Here is a 17,722-nt window from a genome sequence, read left to right as displayed (position 1 = left end):
CCTGTAGTAACCAGGTTTCCCTCCAACCATTTATATGCTATTAAAGTAGGTCAGATGAAAAAAATGCATTGACAGGCCAGATGGAAACAAACATTTTCCGGAAACTTCAAATCTGCTACACAATGTGGGATATTTTTGTCTGTAACTTGAATTATGATAGAAATGTAGATGGAAACATTTTCTTTTAGTAAATATTTATAGAATAACCATATCGAAGTAAATGTGGAGTCACGTGATGACGCGTGGTCCTCTCACTAGATGTATCGGGAAAAGCATGCAGTTTCATGCTACATATTAAATACATTTAATTTTACAGGGTGATGAGTTTAATGCACATTTTATTAAATATCGAGGGTCTTGTTCAGGTGACATGATCATTGATGATTGGCTGCCGCGCTTGTCCATAATCTCATAAATGTAGGCTATACATGCGCTCTTCGGAGCGTTATCTACTGCTGTTGTATAGAGCACACGTGTTAATACCAGAGTGGGCACACAAGCTACATTACCCAGATTTGTTTGAGAACCATCAGTAGAGTTCAATGCGATGCAAACACATTTCACTTGTATTTTTTATTCGGTACTTGGGAATTGAACCACACAATGTATTTGTATGTGCACTACGTCATTACACACAGGCTTTTGGCGGCAACAATACAATTTACAACTCATAGCTGTCAAAGATTGTGTGACACCTTCATATTATGGTATTCCAGTAAAAGAAGAACTTACATATTTAGGCATAACCATTACAAAGGATCAGAAGTCTAGAGGCATACTAAATTTTAACCATCTTATTTAAAAAAACAGAATAAACTAAATCAATGGCTACAGAGGGACTTATCTTTAAAAGGTAGAATCCTAATAACCAAGGCTGAAGGTATCTCTAGACTAACATATGGTGCTCTATCTTTATATCTTGACAGTAAAATAAGCAAGGAGATAGACCAGATGCTTTTCAACTTTCTTTGGAGAAACCGTACCTATTACATTAGGAAAACTGTTGTAATGAACACTTATGAGAATGGTGGACTGAATTTTCTGGACTTTACTACTTTAAATAATACTTTTAAGATCAATTGGATAAAACAATTCCTAAGAAGACCCACTTCTATCTGGAATTGTATTCCTCATCATGTCTTCTCTACTTTTGGTGGCCTTAACCTCATGTTGTTTTGCAATTATAATATTGACAAAGTTCCAGTGAAACGTTCTGCTTTTCATCTGCAGGTTTTCTTGTCATGGTCCTTAATTTATAAACACAAATTTTCTCCACACAGATATTATATATGGAATAATCGGGATATATTGTATAAAAATACCTCTCTGTTTTTAGAATATTGGTTCTGAAATAATATCCTATTGGTGAGCCAACTGGTAAATGCAGAGGGTCTTTTACTCAGTTATAAAGAATTCTTATCACTTTACAATGTCCCTGTAACACCTAAAGATTTTGCAATTGTTTTAGATGCCATTCCCTCAGGTGTGGGCATGTTAAGACCTGACCCTCAGAGCCTACCTTCTATTGACCCTGTTGACTCATCAGTAGGAAAGATTTGTTTCTCTTTTGGTCCATTCAACAACAGAGTGATACGATCCTTGTTTCAGCAGGATGTTGTATCTATACCTTATGTCATGCCTTATTGGAATGGATTTATTGATAATATCTGTTGGAAAAAAGTTTGGATGTTGCCACACACATACCTACTTGTTAACAAAATTAAGGAAGTTTCCTCTAAAATTATTCATAAATATTATCCTGCCAACCACTATATGAAGAAGTTTAAGGAAAACATCAACTCAAATTGCTCCTTTTGTAATGACCACCCAGAAACAGTTTTGCATCTTTTTTGGCATTGTATGCATGTAAGAAAACTGTGGCAAGACATCAGTAGGTTTATAATTGAACACATTTATGAAGATTTGACACTATTGTGGAGAGATGTACTGTTTGGATTCTTTACATACAATAGAAATAAGCGGAAACATTTTTATGTAATTAATTGCATTATTCTTTTGGCCAAATTTCATATACACAAATGTAAATTTACAAACAGAAAACCACATTTTCGTACCCTACAAAAAAGAAATTGAACTGTATTTTAAGACGGTTAAATGCTCTACTAACAAAAAAGCTGTTAGAATTGTTAGAATTGTAAGTATATGCATGTCCCTTAAGTGTAATTGTAATGTGATATTGTACCCCCTAGATCGATTGTCTATGGTTTGTAATCTATGTATGCTTGTGTTCCTTCATGTGCTTTATGTATTGATTTGTTGTTTATAAAAAAATATATAATAATAATACAAATAAAAAAACAATACAATTTGGTAGAAAAATCTGGTGGGAATCTTTTGCCAATTGGATGGAACCTAGAAACTTTCACACATGTCCACATTTGTTGGCTGGCTAGCTAATATATGAAAGGAACGTTGCTTTAGTTAGGTACATAGCTAGCTACATACTTTTCAGTAAATATGAGCATTATTTAGCTACTACAGTAATACTAACACAGTAAAGTAGCTAACTAGCCAGGTGCCAAAATTCCTAGGCACGGGTTGATTTATTAAACCAGTGCAATTAAGTAGCTTTCTAAGTTACAGTAAGTAGCTAGAGTAACCGAGTAGTCTATTGAGATGCACCCCTAGTCCAGTTAGCTAGCAGTATCTATTGTTGTATGTATGAATCTGCCCCCATGCAAGTGCTGGTCCAGGGCAAGATTTTGTTGCAGTCCCATTAATTAAAATGAATCTGTAACATGTTTTTTTAAGATGACAACTCTTTCAGTCATGACCTAACAAGGATAGAAGCTAGTAAGGTCATGAGTTGGGTACTACTTTACCACCCCACCCGCTCTCACAGTGGGGTGCTGTAGGCTTCTGTGGAGTTGTGTGGCACTGGGTAGTAGTAGGGAAGGTCCCAGACCCTATGGGCAGTGAAAGGATAAGAGCCTCTCATGGTACGGTCCACATAGCCAGAGATGGTTGGGATCTCTTCTCTCTGGGGCTCACCACAGTTGGGCACAGTAGGTGTGACAAATCCCTGCTTCATTTGGTATCTGTTGTTCCAGGCCTCCATTGGCCCAAGCAGTTCTGGCTCCGGCATGTGATCCTCCTCTTCTTCCCCTTCCTCTTTATTGAGGAAGTCTCTCAGCACCTGCTTGAAGACGTACACAAGCTCCCAGGGCAGGATCTTGTTGCTGGCCAGCACGTCACGGAACCTGAGAATGAGATAGTGGGTTAATAAACTATTTAACCCAAACTGCATTATCCATAATAATGAAACTGTTTGGGCTTTCAATTATCCATTAGGTCTAGCTGACCAAATGATGCTGAAATTATTTCATCAAAGTATCATGTATTGTGTGAGGTGATAAGGCTGAGGTTGTGTTTATGCGCCTGTTCCAATCTCAGGAGGACATTTTGCAAAGAAGACAAAATAAATGCAGTAAAAGAGTCACACCAAAAATATTCCCGGAATAATCGGGCGATCTTGTTTACATTCCACAGGCCACAATCATCAGCCTGATCAACTCTATGTGAAGGAGACGTGTCGCGCTGCATGAGGCGAATGGTGGTCACAACAGATACTGACTGGTTTTCTGATCCACGCCCCCTACCTTTAAAAACCAAGTTATCTGTGAAATCCATAGAGTAGGGCCTAATTAATATATTTCAATTGACTGATTTCCTTATATGAACTGTACCTCAGTAAAATCTTTGAAATTGTTGCATGTTGCATTTAACATTTTTGTTCAATATAATTTACATTCATTTTTACTAGACCCATGGTGGGTTTAAAGGTTATTTAAATTATGATTCCTCTGTTAGCCCCTCAGAAATACCAAATTCAAATGTTGGGGTTTGTGTTTTTATTTTAATAGGGATATGATACTGCTAATGGAAAGCTCTTTCCCTGTGGGTTGTTTTTGCTGTGCTCAGCCCCATAGGGTCCCCCTTCACCTTTGCATGATCACACCCCATGTAACCTACTTCTGTGACAATAACACAAAGTGGCTTCCCTGGCAGCTTTGCTCTACCCCCCTCTCTTTGAGACTCTTGTCTCTTTTGCCTTTTGTCATCCTGGTGTGGGGGCAGTGGCTATTTTGGACACATTTTGCTAATGTGAAAAGGGTACTGAATGAAGAGTGGTGTACGATGTACCTGGAGAGCACTGTAGCGGTGTGCATAGGGTGGATCTGGGCACACAAGTGCTCCAGCTGGCGGCGCTCCGATGCGGGGATTAGCGTGCGTAAACTGGGGTAGCTGTGGAGCCAGTGGGGGTATCCTGTGGTGTTGTGGGTCAGCTTGTGTTCCTGCTCCACCTCCCGCACCATGCACTCCCTCTCCTCCACGTGCCAGAGCAGCTCCCTGATCAGTGTGCAGCTGGGTGATAACCCTGTGGACGCCCCTTCATCCTGCGCCTTTTCTCGTTCAGCACGCAACCATTTCATCCAGCTGAACAGGGGCATGGCGGAGGAGTGCTGTGGCTACTGCAATGAGAAGAGAAAAAAGTGTTTTTACATCTGAAGCAAAAGTATTGACATTGCTGCCACGAGTATTGTACACTGCTGCCACGAGTGTCAAGGAATACCCCCGTTCTCCCAAAATCTGTTTTAACAGAACAATTCAAAGGATTGCAATTGTACTATTGACTGATCTGCACTCGTTGAAGACTCAACTTTTTTGAAAGTGAGAAATGGATCACCTCCACACAAGCTGATCCCTGGTCCCTGACACTCTGTCATCATCAGTGCTTGATTTGCCTTCAGTGGCATTCTCACTCAGGTGAGGATGCCCAGGTGTGGGTGTGTAGTAATCTCCTCAGACTGATTGTTCTCTCTGTACCTCACAGCTGAGCTACACACAGATTTGACAGCCTGGGGTCACAGGTCATGCTACGTGAACAGAGCATGCAGTGCTGTATACTTGGCAGCAATGTCTTAAAGCACAAGAAAAATAGTTTGTTTTTGTTATTAAACCTGCCTCTCCTAGCTAATTTCTTCAAATAATGCAATTGAGATTCCTGATTCGTGCCTATTGTCTAGATGAGTGCTTTTTTTTATTGTTGGAACTTTCTGATCATTGCAAATAGCCTATGTAGTGAGAAAAGAAAAGAGAGAAAAAGCCATTGCATGGTTGGTACTTACTGTTGAATGCTGCAATGATGAGCCAGATGTAGACAGAGTGATATAGAGAGATCAAGGCAGGCGTCTCACAGAGTACCATCTCCAGGACTCTGTCTCCATGGGTCTGTCCGTGAGGTCTCCATTCTCTGGTTCTGGCTGGACTCTGCTATCCGTCTGTAAGCAATCAAATGGTCCTCTTTCTCTCCTCTCTATACTGCGTAATTGTCCTCTTCACTTGTTCCTGTTCTCCTGTCCTCTGGACTGTTCCAGCAGAGTTACTCACTGTTCTCCTCTGACTCAGTGCTGTCTCCTCTCCTTTCACCTCACTCTCCTTTGTGCTGCTTTGTTGTAAGGTCAGCTGCTTTGTGGTTAGATGCTGAAGTGTGTGTGTAAGTCAGTCAACGCGTGTGCATATAAATGTGTGTGTGAGCTGCTCCCAGCTCTGACAGTGTGTCTGCCTGTTGTGTAGATAGTCTTCATCTTGCCCAGAGAGAAGCTGAGATGACTGGGACTGCTCTCTCTGCCACATTGCCCCAGGCCTGACTGGCCCAGCCACGGAATGAGAGGAGTGGGAGAGATGAAGGGGAGGGCGAGTAAGAGACAGAGGAATGTTAGAAACCGAGCAAGTAGTCAAAGGGGGATTTCAGTGCAGAGGATGGAGAGGGAGGGTGATGTGCGAAAGTAGTTCAAAAAGAGCAAGGGGGAGAACTATTTGACTTGACGAAGGCTCATTAGCATTACTCACATAACGTTACTTATTCACAGTGACAAAGCCACATTATCACCACTCACTACTAGTGTGCTTGCTGAGACAAAACACGCACGTTTTTCCCAAGCCATTTTCAGACTGGATTCTTCACACGTCTGTTGCCCTGGAGATGGCTTTGGTTTGTGTATTTGAACATGAAGAGCCTGTTGCTGTTTAATAGTAGACCTATGGGGGGGGGGCGCTTTGTTTGACCTACCTTTTTTCCCTTTGATGCTTAATTGCTTGTGTGTGTGTTTACACTGAAATGTCAGACTTTTGATTTGACACACATGTTTCTTTATAGCCCTGCAAAAGCTTCCCAACAGCAGGGCAGTCCAAAGAGGGATGACTCAGATGGAGGACTGAGGAACAAGACAGGAAAGCCTGACTTTTTGGCGAGTGAGTTACACATTTATATTTATACAATTCATTTGGCTTCCAATTGGATGCCTTTTGTTCCTCAACGATGAAGAAAGGCATTGAGCAAACCTTTCTGTGTTACCTCATCTCTCCAACTCTAGGTTCACCTCCACCTCCATTGACCACTTATGAGTACCCCAGCTTGCCCATCACAAAGAATAGACAGGAGGTAAAATAGTTTAGTAGCCTCACGCACGCATTCAAACTGACACACGCATGCTTTTGTTCCTCCTGCCATGTCAGGACTTTTTCAGGTCATAGACTTGGTCATCAGCAACAGTTCCTCAGGTCATAACACCACTCAAGGTTTTACAGTGTGCTTCAGATGAGCTCTGATTCTATCTGATGGAGCCATGAGTGCAACAAGAGGGGCAATTGCCCACTGAATGTCTTCACATGCACACAAGTAGGGCCATTAGTTGGCCATTGGTGAAGAGATGTGTTTTTCACTTTCATTTCATACTCAGATTCACGTGTATTGTCCTACAAGAGCAAAATCTGAATGTTTTAATGTTATTGTGACTTTGTGAATATAAAAAACGGATTAGAATAATTTATTATATACTATAATTTAGATTGTTGAATCATATATTGTGTTCATCTTTAAATGGCTGCAATATGTTCCTTCATTCCTTCTACTGAGTTTGATGTGCAGTTCTGTGTTTGTGTATTTCCAGATCATCTCTCTGATTGAAAACAACTCAGTGGTGATCATCCGTGGAGCCACAGGTAGTGGGAAGACTACCCTGCTGCCCCAGTTCATCCTGGACTACTACAGCGAGAAGAATGCCCCTTGTAACCTCGTGGTCACCCAGCCTCGCAAAATAGGCGCCAGCAGCATTGCCCGATGGGTTGCCAGAGAGCGCAAGTGCACCCTGGGTAGTCTGGTGGGATACCAGGTTAGTGACTCAAGACACCTTGTTGATGATACCATTTTTATATATATATATATATATATATATATATATATATATCTATATACACTGCTCAAAAAAATAAAGGGAACACTTAAACAACACAATGTAACTCCAAGTCAATCACACTTCTGTGAAATCAAACTGTCCACTTAGGAAGCAACACTGATTGACAATACATTTCACATGCTGTTGTGCAAATGGAATAGACAACAGGTGGAAATTATAGGCAATTAGCAAGACACCCCCAATAAAGGAGTGGTTCTGCAGGTGGGGACCACAGACCACTTCTCAGTTCCTATGCTTCCTGGCTGATGTTTTGGTCACTTTTGAATGTTGGCGGTGCTTTCACTCTAGTGGTAGCATGAGACGGAGTCTACAACCCACACAAGTGGCTCAGGTAGTGCAGCTCATCCAGGATGGCACATCAATGCGAGCTGTGGCAAGAAGGTTTGCTGTGTCTGTCAGCGTAGTGTCCAGAGCATGGAGGTGCTACCAGAAGACAGGCCAGTACATCAGGAGATGTGGAGGAGGGCAACAACCCAGCAGCAGGACCGCTACCTCCGCCTTTGTGCAAGGAGGAGCAGGAGGAGCACTGCCAGAGCTCTGCAAAATGACCTCCAGCAGGCCACATATGTGCATGTGTCTGCTCAAACGGTCAGAAACAGACTCCATGAGGGCCCCACGTCCACTGGTGGGGGTTGTGCTTACAGCCCAACACCGTGCAGGACGTTTGGCATTTGTCAGAGAACACCAAGATTGGCAAATCCACCACTGGCGCCCTGTGCTCTTCACAGATGAAAGCAAGTTCACACTGAGCACATGTGACAGACGTGACAGAGTCTGGAGACACCGTGGAGAACGTTCTGCTGCCTGCAACATCCTCCAGCATGACCGGTTTGGCGGTGGGTCAGTCATGGTGTGGGGTGGCATTTCTTTGGGGGGCCGCACAGCCCTCCATGTGCTCGCCAGAGGTAGCCTGACTGCCATTAGGTACCGAGATGAGATCCTCAGACCCCTTGTGAGACTATATGCAGGTGCGGTTGGCCCTGGGTTTCTCCTAATGTAAGACAATGCTAGACCTCATGTGGCTGGAGTGTGTCAGCAGTTCCTGCAAGAGGAAGGCATTGATGCTATGGACTGGCCCGCCCGTTCCCCAGACCTGAATCCAATTGAGCACATCTGGGACATCATGTCTCGCTCCATCCACCAACATCCACCAACTGTGTGTTGCACCACAGACTGTCCAGGAGTTGGCGGATGCTTTAGTCCAGGTCTGGGAGGAGATCCCTCAGGAGACCATCCGCCACCTCATCAGGAGCATGCCCAGGCGTTGTAGGGAGGTCATACAGGCACGTGGAGGCCACACACACTACTGAGCCTAATTTTTGACTTGTTTTAAGGACATTACATCAAAGTTGGATCAGCCTGTAGTGTGGTTTTCCACTTTAATTTTGAGTGTGACTCCAAATCCAGACCTCCGTGGGTTGATAATTTGATTTCCATTGATAATTTTTGTGTGATTTTGTTGTCAGCACATTCAACTATGTAAAGAAAAAAGTATTTAATAAGAATATTTCATTCATTCAGATCTAGGATGTGTTATTTTAGTGTTCCCTTTATTTTTTTGAGCAGTCTATATATTATATATATCTATCCCAAAAAACACATGACCATGCGTAGTATGTTACAAAGTCTGATTTGCGTACACATCCCTTCGTGGAAAGAAGATGGAGAAAAAGCTGCAAGAAACCAGAATTGCGTGTTCATGTTTCATAACAAGGGGCAGTGTACTGAGTCTTGCATCTCCAGCGATATTATTACCCCTTGATGAAGCTCTGTACAAAAAGCCCATTTGAAGTTTCTCTTGCAGAGGGAGGAGTGGGGTGGACACTTCCATGCCGGACTGTTTCCAGGCTGTCAAGTTGCTCTGTTTCCAGCTCTGAAACAGGAGACATAGTCTAGTTATAACTCCCTGCTCCTCCTCTGTCTGCTCTGCTGCGGTTTGCAGAAGCGGTGATGTCACTGTTAGGCAGACAGTGAGTGAGACAGTGATGGGCTGACCTGATGAACACCTAAGTGCTTGAATCCGGGCCTTGAGGATGTATGGAGAGTAACAGAGCATTATCCACTTTCACAGTGACCTTCCCATGACACTCCTGCCATGAGGGAAGTCTGTTTTTGTACATTCCTCTGAGCATCGGCTTTGTCTGACTGTCCTAAGGGTAGTGTGATGGATGTTTACAGTGCTTTCTATCTCAGTCTTTCGTTTCTTACTGAGAGTTTTGTGAAAGTCTTGCCTGAGTTTGTACTTGGATTTGAGTAGCAGGACATGAGAGCACTCCTCAGGGAGAAGAAATGTTAGGATGGGCAATTTGTCTGATCTCTGAGAGTCATGTTGTGTGCTGAATTTGTTGTGAAGGTGAGTTGTTCAACAGAATGTTTGACACCACATAGCTGGATGGATAGATAAATACCTATAGCTACAGTAGATTTTGAATCCTCACGTCTGCCTTTAGGCTTTAATGGTCTGTGTATTTGTGTATTTGTGTGTTTATGTGCTTGTGTGTGATGTGTTTCTCTGTTTGTTTCAGGTGGGCCTGGAGAAGATGGTCACTGAACACACAAGACTCATCTACATGACCACTGGGGTGCTGCTGCAGAAACTGGTCGGAGCAAAGAGCCTGACTGAGTACTCCCACATCTTCATAGATGAGGTAACTGACACTGACTGGTCATCATTTCAAAGTAGTCATTTTGACTTTGATACCAGGTTTAGTATCACAATACTAAAACGGTAACAAAAAAACAAAAAAAAAGGTATATTAGCCAAAGTCACAAAATGGCACTCGATCCAGACAGATACACTAATCTACTGCTCTGTTCAATTATTGGGCATCTTTTGAGTTCAATTTCATCTAAAACAATTGACATTTTTCAGAGATGACCATGTATATGCATTAATTAAACAATCATACAATCAATTTGACTTTGTTTTTACCAATCTAACTACTTAACAACTTAATGGTAATCAGTTATTTCAATGGTAAATCAAGATGTATCCTAGGCCTATTCACAATACAGGTGAATGCATATTCAATAGGACTGTGTGCATGCATTGAGTTTTTGAGCTAGTTTTGGCTGATTTCATGGGGGTGCAGATGACAATTTGTTTCACTTCCATTTGGGACTCATTTTATTGTACTGATCAACAACAAGAACCGTCAGAGCCCTATTCACACACGCTTAGGCAGTAGAACATCTTTGGCTGATGGAGAGATGTGACGGAGAGATCAATTTAAGTGAATTAATAACGTTTTTGGTGGCAATCAGCTTTGAAATCAGCATATGTAGCTTTATGGTTTGCATATTATAAACAAAGTACAAGGGTAATGAATTGATGTTAGCTTCAGCTGTAAGCTAGCAATGAAAGTCTTACCATAGATTTTTAAGACAATTTAAGTAAAAACTGTAACTAGGCCACTTAGGAACATTCAATGTTGTCTTGGTAAACAACTTGGTAAGCAATATATATTTGGCCTTGTTTTAGCCAATTGTCCTGCTGAAATATGAATTTGTTTCCCAGTGTCTGTTGGAAAGCAGGCTGAACCAAGTTTTCCTCTGGGATTTGCCTGTGCTTAGCTCTATTCCATTTCCTTTTATCCCCCCACAAAACTCCCTTGACGATGACAAGCATACCCATAACATGATGCAGCCACCGTCATGCTTGAAAAAAAGGAAGAGTAATGTGTTGTGTTGGATTTGCCCCAAACATAACGCTTTGTATTCAGGACAAAAAGTTGTATTTTCCAAATGTTTTGCAGTATTACTTCAGTGCCTTATTGTAAACCGGATACAGGTTTTGCAATATTTTTATTCTGTACTGGCTTCCTTTTTTTCACTCTGTCATTTAGGTTAGTATTGTGAAGTAAGTACAATGTTGTTGATCCATCCTCAGTTTTCTCCTATCACAGCCTTTCGACTCTAATTCTTTTAAAGTCACCATTGTCCTGATGGTGAAACCCTGATCGGTTTCCTTCCTCGCTGTGCAACGGAGTTAGGAATAGCACCTGTATCTTTGTAGAGACTGGGTGTATTGATACGCCATTCAAAGTGTAACTAATAACTTCATCATGCTCAAAGGGATATTCAATGTCTGCTGTTTTGTTTTTACCCATCTACCAATAGGTGCCCTTCTTTGCGAGGTATTGGAAAAGCTCCCTGGTCTTTGTGGTTGAATCCGTGCTTGAAATTCACTCCTCGACTGAGGGACCTTACAATTATCTGTTATGTGTTGGGTAGTAATTTAAAAATCATGTTAAACACTATTATTGCACACAAGAGTCCATGCAACTTATGTGACTTGTTAAGCATATTTTTACTCCTTCATTTATTTAGGCTTTGCCATAACAAAGGGGTTGAATACGTATTGACTCAACACATTTCAGCTTTTCATCTTTTATTAATATGTAAAATTGTAAAAAAAAAACATAATTCCACTTAGATATTATGGGATATTGTGTGAAGGCCAGTGGCAAACAATCTAAATGTAATCCATTTAAAATTCAGGCTGTAACACAACAAAATGTGGAAAAAGTCAAGGGGTGTGAATACTATCTGAGGGCACTGTATAAAGAGAAGAGGAGCTACCGGTATCTTACTGCATTGTAAAGTGTTCTGTGCAGCATGAGTGGGGAGCTAACATGAGGCAAAACCCCGACTCCCAGTGCAGGCTACTAGTAATGAGTAAGTGGAGCAGGTATGGTGCACACCTCTGCTAAAGGGGGATCGGCTGCGCTGATAGACAAGAGTTTGTGAGACACATTTGACAGAAGTACCGAAAGTAACAACAATTCTAGACACTATTTCAAAGTAGTCTACAGATATGACTTGACTGGTAATGATGATGTCCTATCTGGCGTTCATTGTGTCTCTTAGTAGCCAGTAACATATTTTTACCATGGCAAGGATGAGCCAGTCAGTAAGCAGGGTGGTTCTGTATGTTTCAGGTCCATGAGCGGACAGAGGAGCTGGACTTCCTTCTATTGGTTGTGAGGAAGCTCCTCCATTCCAACTCTCGTTACATCAAGGTGAGCCCACGCTTCTCATCTCAGCATTCACCACCATGTGATCCTAAACCGTACTGACTGAACAGACACACACCGCCTCCCTTCCCCCTTTATGCAGGTCATCCTCATGTCAGCCACCATCAACTGCAGGGAGTTTGCGGAGTACTTTGGCACCCCCATCCGCAGCCAGATGAACCCAGCCTATGTGTTTGAGGTGGAGGGGGCTCCCTACGCCATCGAGGAGTTCTACCTGGAGGACCTCAGCAGCCTGATTCCCTACAGGGTGAGAGGGGGAGCGCCAAGCCTAGTCTGTGGATGTAGCTGGTACTCATGGTTTAGACTAACCTAACACTGTGTCTATTAATTATCAGGTGGATACCCGCCGTCCAGATGACCCTTACATCACTGTGGAGATGTACAACGTGGCTGTCAGCCTTATCCAGAGCTTTGACGAGCTAGAGGCCAAAGATCAGAGGTGAGGGGTCAACAGCTTTACTCTTCATCTTAGCTCGCTTGATAAATAAACCATACTATTTGTTAATTACTTAGATGATTGACTTAGATGTCTTATAGTTGTCCTGGTGTGTTTGTGTATTTCAGCAGTAGGACTGCGAGGGAGGGCGGCCTGTCTCTGCCAGACCGGGGCAGTGTGCTGGTGTTCCTCCCTGGTCTGGGTGAGATCCACTACATGCAGGAGGCTTTGTCCAAGCTGGTGCGCAAGAGGTGGGTGCTGTGTGTGTACATGTGCACTTTCAGTGGTGGCGTCTCTGGAGGGTGACTGGTAGTGTCCGGTGCATAGTAGAAACTTGATGGGGCTGTTATGGTGTATGTTTCAGACTGCAGGTGTACCCACTCCACTCCTCTGTCACACTGGAGGAGCAGAATGGGGTGTTTCTGGTGCCTGTCCCAGGATACAGGAAGGTAACTATCACACCACAACCCAGTCTACTGAATAGGACTTCTATAATGCAAAGGGTTTTTGATGTTTTGTCTCTGTCTCAACAGATCATCCTCTCCACCAACATTGCAGAGAGCTCTGTTACGGTCCCAGATGTCAAATATGGTGTGTGTTTTCATTTTCACAATGTTTATAGACCTTCCTTGCTATATGTACTGCCGTACAGTATTCACTCCACATGTCTGAGTTTGTGACGTATTCCTGTTGACAGTGATTGATTTCTGTCTGGCACGACACATGGTCTGTGACAAAGAGACCCATTACCAGTCCCTCCGCCTCACCTGGGCCTCCAAGACCAACTGCAACCAGCGTAGAGGTACAGTACAGCAGGGTTTCTGGGGCCCCCCTGGGTGCACATTTTGTTTTTGCCGTAGCACTACACAGCTGGTTCAAATAATCAAAGCTTGATGAGGAATTGGTTATTTGAATCAGCTGTGTAGTGCTAGGGCAAAACCAAAATGTGCACCCAGGGGGAGAATTAGAATGGCCACTGAGGATTTGTGACTCACGTCTCCTCTGTCCCTCTTAGGCAGGGCTGGGCGAGTGTCTATGGGCTACTGTTACCGGCTGGTGACCAAGGAGTTCTGGAGGAATGAGATCCCAGACTATGTGGTTCCTGAGATGGTGGTAAGAGAGTCGAACATTAGGTCAGCCCTGATGGCAAAGAACCAAGCTCATAACTATGATCGACAGTATGATGTTTAACAACTGCAAAGTTGATGGATTTATTTGTTGATGGATTGATGCACTGTGTGTGATTACTGAAAGACAAGGCATGCTACTCTACTAGACCTACATTGAGTGTACAAAACATTAGGAACACCTGCTTTTTCCATGACTGACCAGGTGAATGTTATGATTCCTTATTAATGTCACTTGTTAAATCCACTTCAATCAGTGTAGATGAAGGGGACGAGACACTTGAGACATGGATTGTGTATATGTGCCATTCAGAGGGTGAATGGGCAAAACAAAATATAAGTGCCTTTGAATGGGGTATGGTAGTAGTTTGTGTCAAGAACTACAATGCTGTTGGGTTTTTCATGCTCAACAGTTTCCAATGTGTGTATCAAGAATTGTCCAACACCCAAAGCACATCCAGCCAACTTGACACAACTGTGGGAAGCATTGGAGTCAACATGGGTCAGCATCCCTGTGGAACGCTTTCGACACCTTGTAGCGTCCATGCCCTGACAAATTGAGGCTATTCTGAGGGCAAAATGGGGTGCAACTCAATATTAAGGTGTTCCTAAAGTTTTGTACGCTCAGTGTATAAAACTTCTATTTTATTCTGACTATTCCCAGCGTGCCCCCCTGGCTAACATCATGCTGAAGGTGAAGCTTCTCAACATGGGGGACCCCCGCTCCCTCCTCTCCACTGCTCTCTCACCCCCCCAACTCAATGACATTGAGAGGACCATACTCCAGCTCAAAGAGGTACCTCACTGTGGACCTTATCACAAACAACCATTGAAGTCATTGGATTCCTGTATTTGTGGAGAGGTTTCCAATAAGAATCTTAGATACAACGTTGCTGAACACCCAAATCTGTCACTGTGTGTTTGTGATGTTACAGTGGTTTCCTAACATTGGTTCTGCTGTGTCAGGACCTCTGCGTCAGCTAGCATTAGCTCTCTCAGTGGTGTTTGTGTGTGTGTTTGTCAGCTGTGACATAGCGGAGCGTAAAGTGTTTTGATTAAGTCTGTGTATGTGCTGTGGATGGGCTCTTTAGCTGGAAGGGTTGATGGACAGAGCCATTTTTGTATTTTTTATTACTATTTTTGACTGTGTGTGTGTGTGATGTTTAAGTATTCTTGCAGTCAATTGTTATTATTGAGGTAATGATAATTGTCACAACGTGTGTGTGAGGTGTAGATGGGTGCACTGTCTGTGGGGAACGATGGTCAAGGCCAGAAGCGTTTTGATGGAGAGCTGACGTTTCTGGGTCGGATCCTGGCTCACCTGCCTGTGGACCTGCACCTTGGGAAGATGATCGTGCTCGGCCACGTCTTTGGCTGTCTGGAGGAGTGCCTCATCATAGGTCAGTGGGGTCTGTGGTTTCTGCTTTGTCTGTAGGTGTGTGTTCAGGCCACGACTCCTCAACCTGTCTCTCTCCCTTAGCCGCCTCTCTGTCTCTGAAGAGCTTCTTTGCCATGCCCTCCCTGCAGCAGCTGGCAGGGTACAGGTGAGTCAGCACTTGAAAATGTATTTTCTCTCATACAGCAAAAAATATATAATTACACTTCTACAATATCTACCTCGTCACTGCCATTTGAGTTATTGTCTGCTGTAAGACTGTCATCCCTGTCCCTGTCCCTGTTTGAATATTCAGGAGCAAGCTGTCGTTCGCACACGGTGTGCAGAGTGATTCGATTGCTTTTGTCAACGCATTCAAGGCTTGGCACACGTCCAGAAGCAAAGGAGAGTTGAGGCATCCAAAGGTGAGAGCATTTACAGTTGAAGTCGGAAGTTTACATACACTTAGGTTGGAGTCATTAAAACTCGTTTTTCAACCATTCCCCAAATTTCTTGTTAACAAACTATAGTTTTGGCAAGTCGGTTAGGACATCTACTTTGTGCATGACACAAGTAATTTTTACAACAATTGTTTACAGAGATTATTTCACTTATAATTCACTGTATCACAATTCCAGTGGGTTAGAAGTTTACATACATTAAGTTAACTGTGCCTTTAAACAGCTTGGAAAATTCCAGAAAATGATGTCATGGCTTTAGAAGCTTCTGATAGGCTAATTGACATAATTTGAGTCAATTGGAGGTTTACATGTGGATGTTTTTCAAGGCCTACCTTGAACTCAGTGACTCTTTGCTTGACATCATGGGAAAATCAAAAGAAATCAGCCCCAAAAATGTGTAGACCTCCACAAGTCTGGTTCATCATTGGGAGCAATTTTCAAATGCCTGAAGGTACCATGTTCATCTGTTCAAACAATAGTACGCAAGCATAAACACCATGGGACCACACAGCTGTCATACCGCTCAAGAAGGAGATGCGTTCTACCTCTTAGAGATGAATGTACTTTGGTGCGAAAAGTGCAAATCAATAGCAAAGGACCTTGTGAAGATGCTAGAGGAAACGGGTACAAAATGATCTATAGCCACAGTAAAACGAGTCCTATATTGACATAACCTGAAAGGCCGCTCAGCAAGGAAGAAGCCACTGTTCCAAACCCGCCATAGAAAAACCACACTACGGTTTGCAACTGCACATGGGGACAAAGATTGTACTTTTGGAGAAATGTCCTCTGGTCTGTTGAAACAAAAATAGAACTGTTTGGCCATAATGACCATCATTATGTTTGGAGGAAAAAGGGGGATGCTTGCAAGCCGAAGAAAACCATCCCAACCGTGAAGCACGGGGGTGGCAGCATCATGTTGTGGGGGTGCTTTGCTGCAGGAGAGACTGGTGCACTTCACAAAATAGATGGCTCATTAGGGAGGAAAATTATGTGGATATATTGAAGCAACATCTCAAGACATCAGTTAAAGCTTGGTCGCAAATGGGTCTTCCAAATGGACAATGACCCCAAGCATACTTCCAAAGTTGTTGCAAAATGGCTTAAGGACAACAAAGTCAAGGTATTGGAGTGGCCATCACAAAGACCTGACCTCAATCCCATAGAAAACGTGTGAGCAGAACTGAAAAAGCGTGTGCTAGCAAGGAGGCCTACAAACCTGACTCAGTTACACCACCTCTGTCAGGAGGAATGGGCCAAAATTCACCCAACTTATTGTGGGAAGCTTGTGGAAGGCTACCCTAAACGTTTGACCCAAGTTAAACAATTTAGAGGCAATGCTACACTCAATTAGTATTTGGTATGTACATTTCTGACCCACTGGGAATGTGATGAAAGAAATAATAGCTAAAATAAATAATTCTCTCTACTATTATTCTGACATTTCACATTCTTAAAATAAAGTGGTGATCCTAACTGACCTAAGACAGGGAATTTTTACTAGGATTAAATGTCAAGAATTGTGATAAACTGAGTTGAAATCTATTTGGCTAAGATGTATGTAAACTTCCGACTTCAACTGTAGATCATTAGGTGACATCAATTAACTTTAAACATGGATAATACATAGACGTGTATGTAATAAAGGAGGTTCCTAAAGACATTAGACAAAGGTCCAGTATCTTGTTGAGATGGTTGCAGTAAGGTTGTGTGTGTGTGCGTTCTTCCTCCCAGTCCGAGCTGGAGTGGGGCAAGGAGAACTGCATCCAGATCAAGAGGATCAGAGAGGTATAGAGACCAGCATCTCACGAAACACACACCAGGTGACCCCAATCCCTGACCTGACCCTGCCTCTCTGTGACCCCCAGGTGGCCGAGCTCTATGAGGACCTGAAGGAGAGAACGTCCCAGTTCAACATGCACGTGATTGAGAACCCAGTGCCAATGGACTACGCCAGCCTTCACAAGCAGAGGTTCATCCTGCAGGTGAGACTGAGGCACATGCCAG

The 17,722-nt window shown here is 43.0% G+C and overlaps 2 protein-coding genes across 4 annotated transcripts in view; one reads left to right on the top strand and one right to left on the bottom strand.

Annotated features, from left to right (window-relative positions):
- The window catches only part of LOC115146170 (ATP-dependent RNA helicase TDRD9-like), a 35,091-nt gene that overhangs the window by 365 nt on the left and 17,004 nt on the right, over positions 1–17,722 (top strand). Inside the window, exons 2-19 of one of the 2 annotated variants that reach the window (XM_029688066.2) lie at positions 6,182–6,276; positions 6,399–6,466; positions 6,975–7,196; positions 9,806–9,928; positions 12,221–12,301; positions 12,399–12,563; positions 12,652–12,755; positions 12,881–13,003; positions 13,117–13,201; positions 13,286–13,343; positions 13,450–13,554; positions 13,768–13,865; positions 14,544–14,675; positions 15,114–15,279; positions 15,360–15,423; positions 15,571–15,679; positions 17,450–17,503; positions 17,584–17,700. In XM_029688066.2, coding sequence (XP_029543926.1) covers positions 6,182–6,276; positions 6,399–6,466; positions 6,975–7,196; positions 9,806–9,928; positions 12,221–12,301; positions 12,399–12,563; positions 12,652–12,755; positions 12,881–13,003; positions 13,117–13,201; positions 13,286–13,343; positions 13,450–13,554; positions 13,768–13,865; positions 14,544–14,675; positions 15,114–15,279; positions 15,360–15,423; positions 15,571–15,679; positions 17,450–17,503; positions 17,584–17,700 — 1,969 coding nt within the window. The remainder of the gene's footprint in view (positions 1–6,181; positions 6,277–6,398; positions 6,467–6,974; positions 7,197–9,805; positions 9,929–12,220; positions 12,302–12,398; positions 12,564–12,651; positions 12,756–12,880; positions 13,004–13,116; positions 13,202–13,285; positions 13,344–13,449; positions 13,555–13,767; positions 13,866–14,543; positions 14,676–15,113; positions 15,280–15,359; positions 15,424–15,570; positions 15,680–17,449; positions 17,504–17,583; positions 17,701–17,722) is intronic. The other variant, XM_029688067.2, reaches the window with a different exon arrangement.
- LOC115146172 (protein RD3-like) lies at positions 559–6,186 on the bottom strand. 2 transcript variants are annotated; one of them, XM_029688072.2, is made up of 3 exons: positions 5,151–6,186; positions 4,165–4,493; positions 559–3,221 (listed from the first exon to the last, which is right to left on the bottom strand). In XM_029688072.2, exons 2-3 carry the CDS (start codon positions 4,470–4,472, stop codon positions 2,858–2,860), a joined length of 672 nt encoding a protein of 223 aa, XP_029543932.1. In that variant the 5' UTR covers positions 4,473–4,493; positions 5,151–6,186; the 3' UTR covers positions 559–2,857. The 2 variants fall into 2 exon arrangements, with proteins under 2 accessions (XP_029543932.1, XP_029543933.1); XM_029688073.2 differs by lacking the exon at positions 5,151–6,186 and having other exon boundaries at positions 4,165–5,140.

This window comes from Oncorhynchus nerka, linkage group LG18 (assembly GCF_034236695.1).
Source record: "Oncorhynchus nerka isolate Pitt River linkage group LG18, Oner_Uvic_2.0, whole genome shotgun sequence".
Taxonomy (NCBI): Eukaryota; Metazoa; Chordata; class Actinopteri; order Salmoniformes; family Salmonidae; genus Oncorhynchus; species Oncorhynchus nerka.
The sequence above is the reverse complement of the archived record's forward strand: the minus strand, read 5'-3'. Positions and strand labels throughout refer to the sequence as shown.

What these genes read in the sequence shown, in the direction of transcription:
- LOC115146172 (XM_029688072.2), bottom strand. Translation starts at nt 4,472, where the DNA reads ATGCCCCTGTTCAGCTGGATGAAATGGTTGCGTGCTGAACGAGAAAAG. An exon ending in ACCGCTACAGTGCTCTCCAG is followed by an intron (nt 3,222 to 4,164) that starts GTACATCGTACA and finishes TCTCATTCTCAG; the next exon opens with GTTCCGTGACGTGCTGGCCA.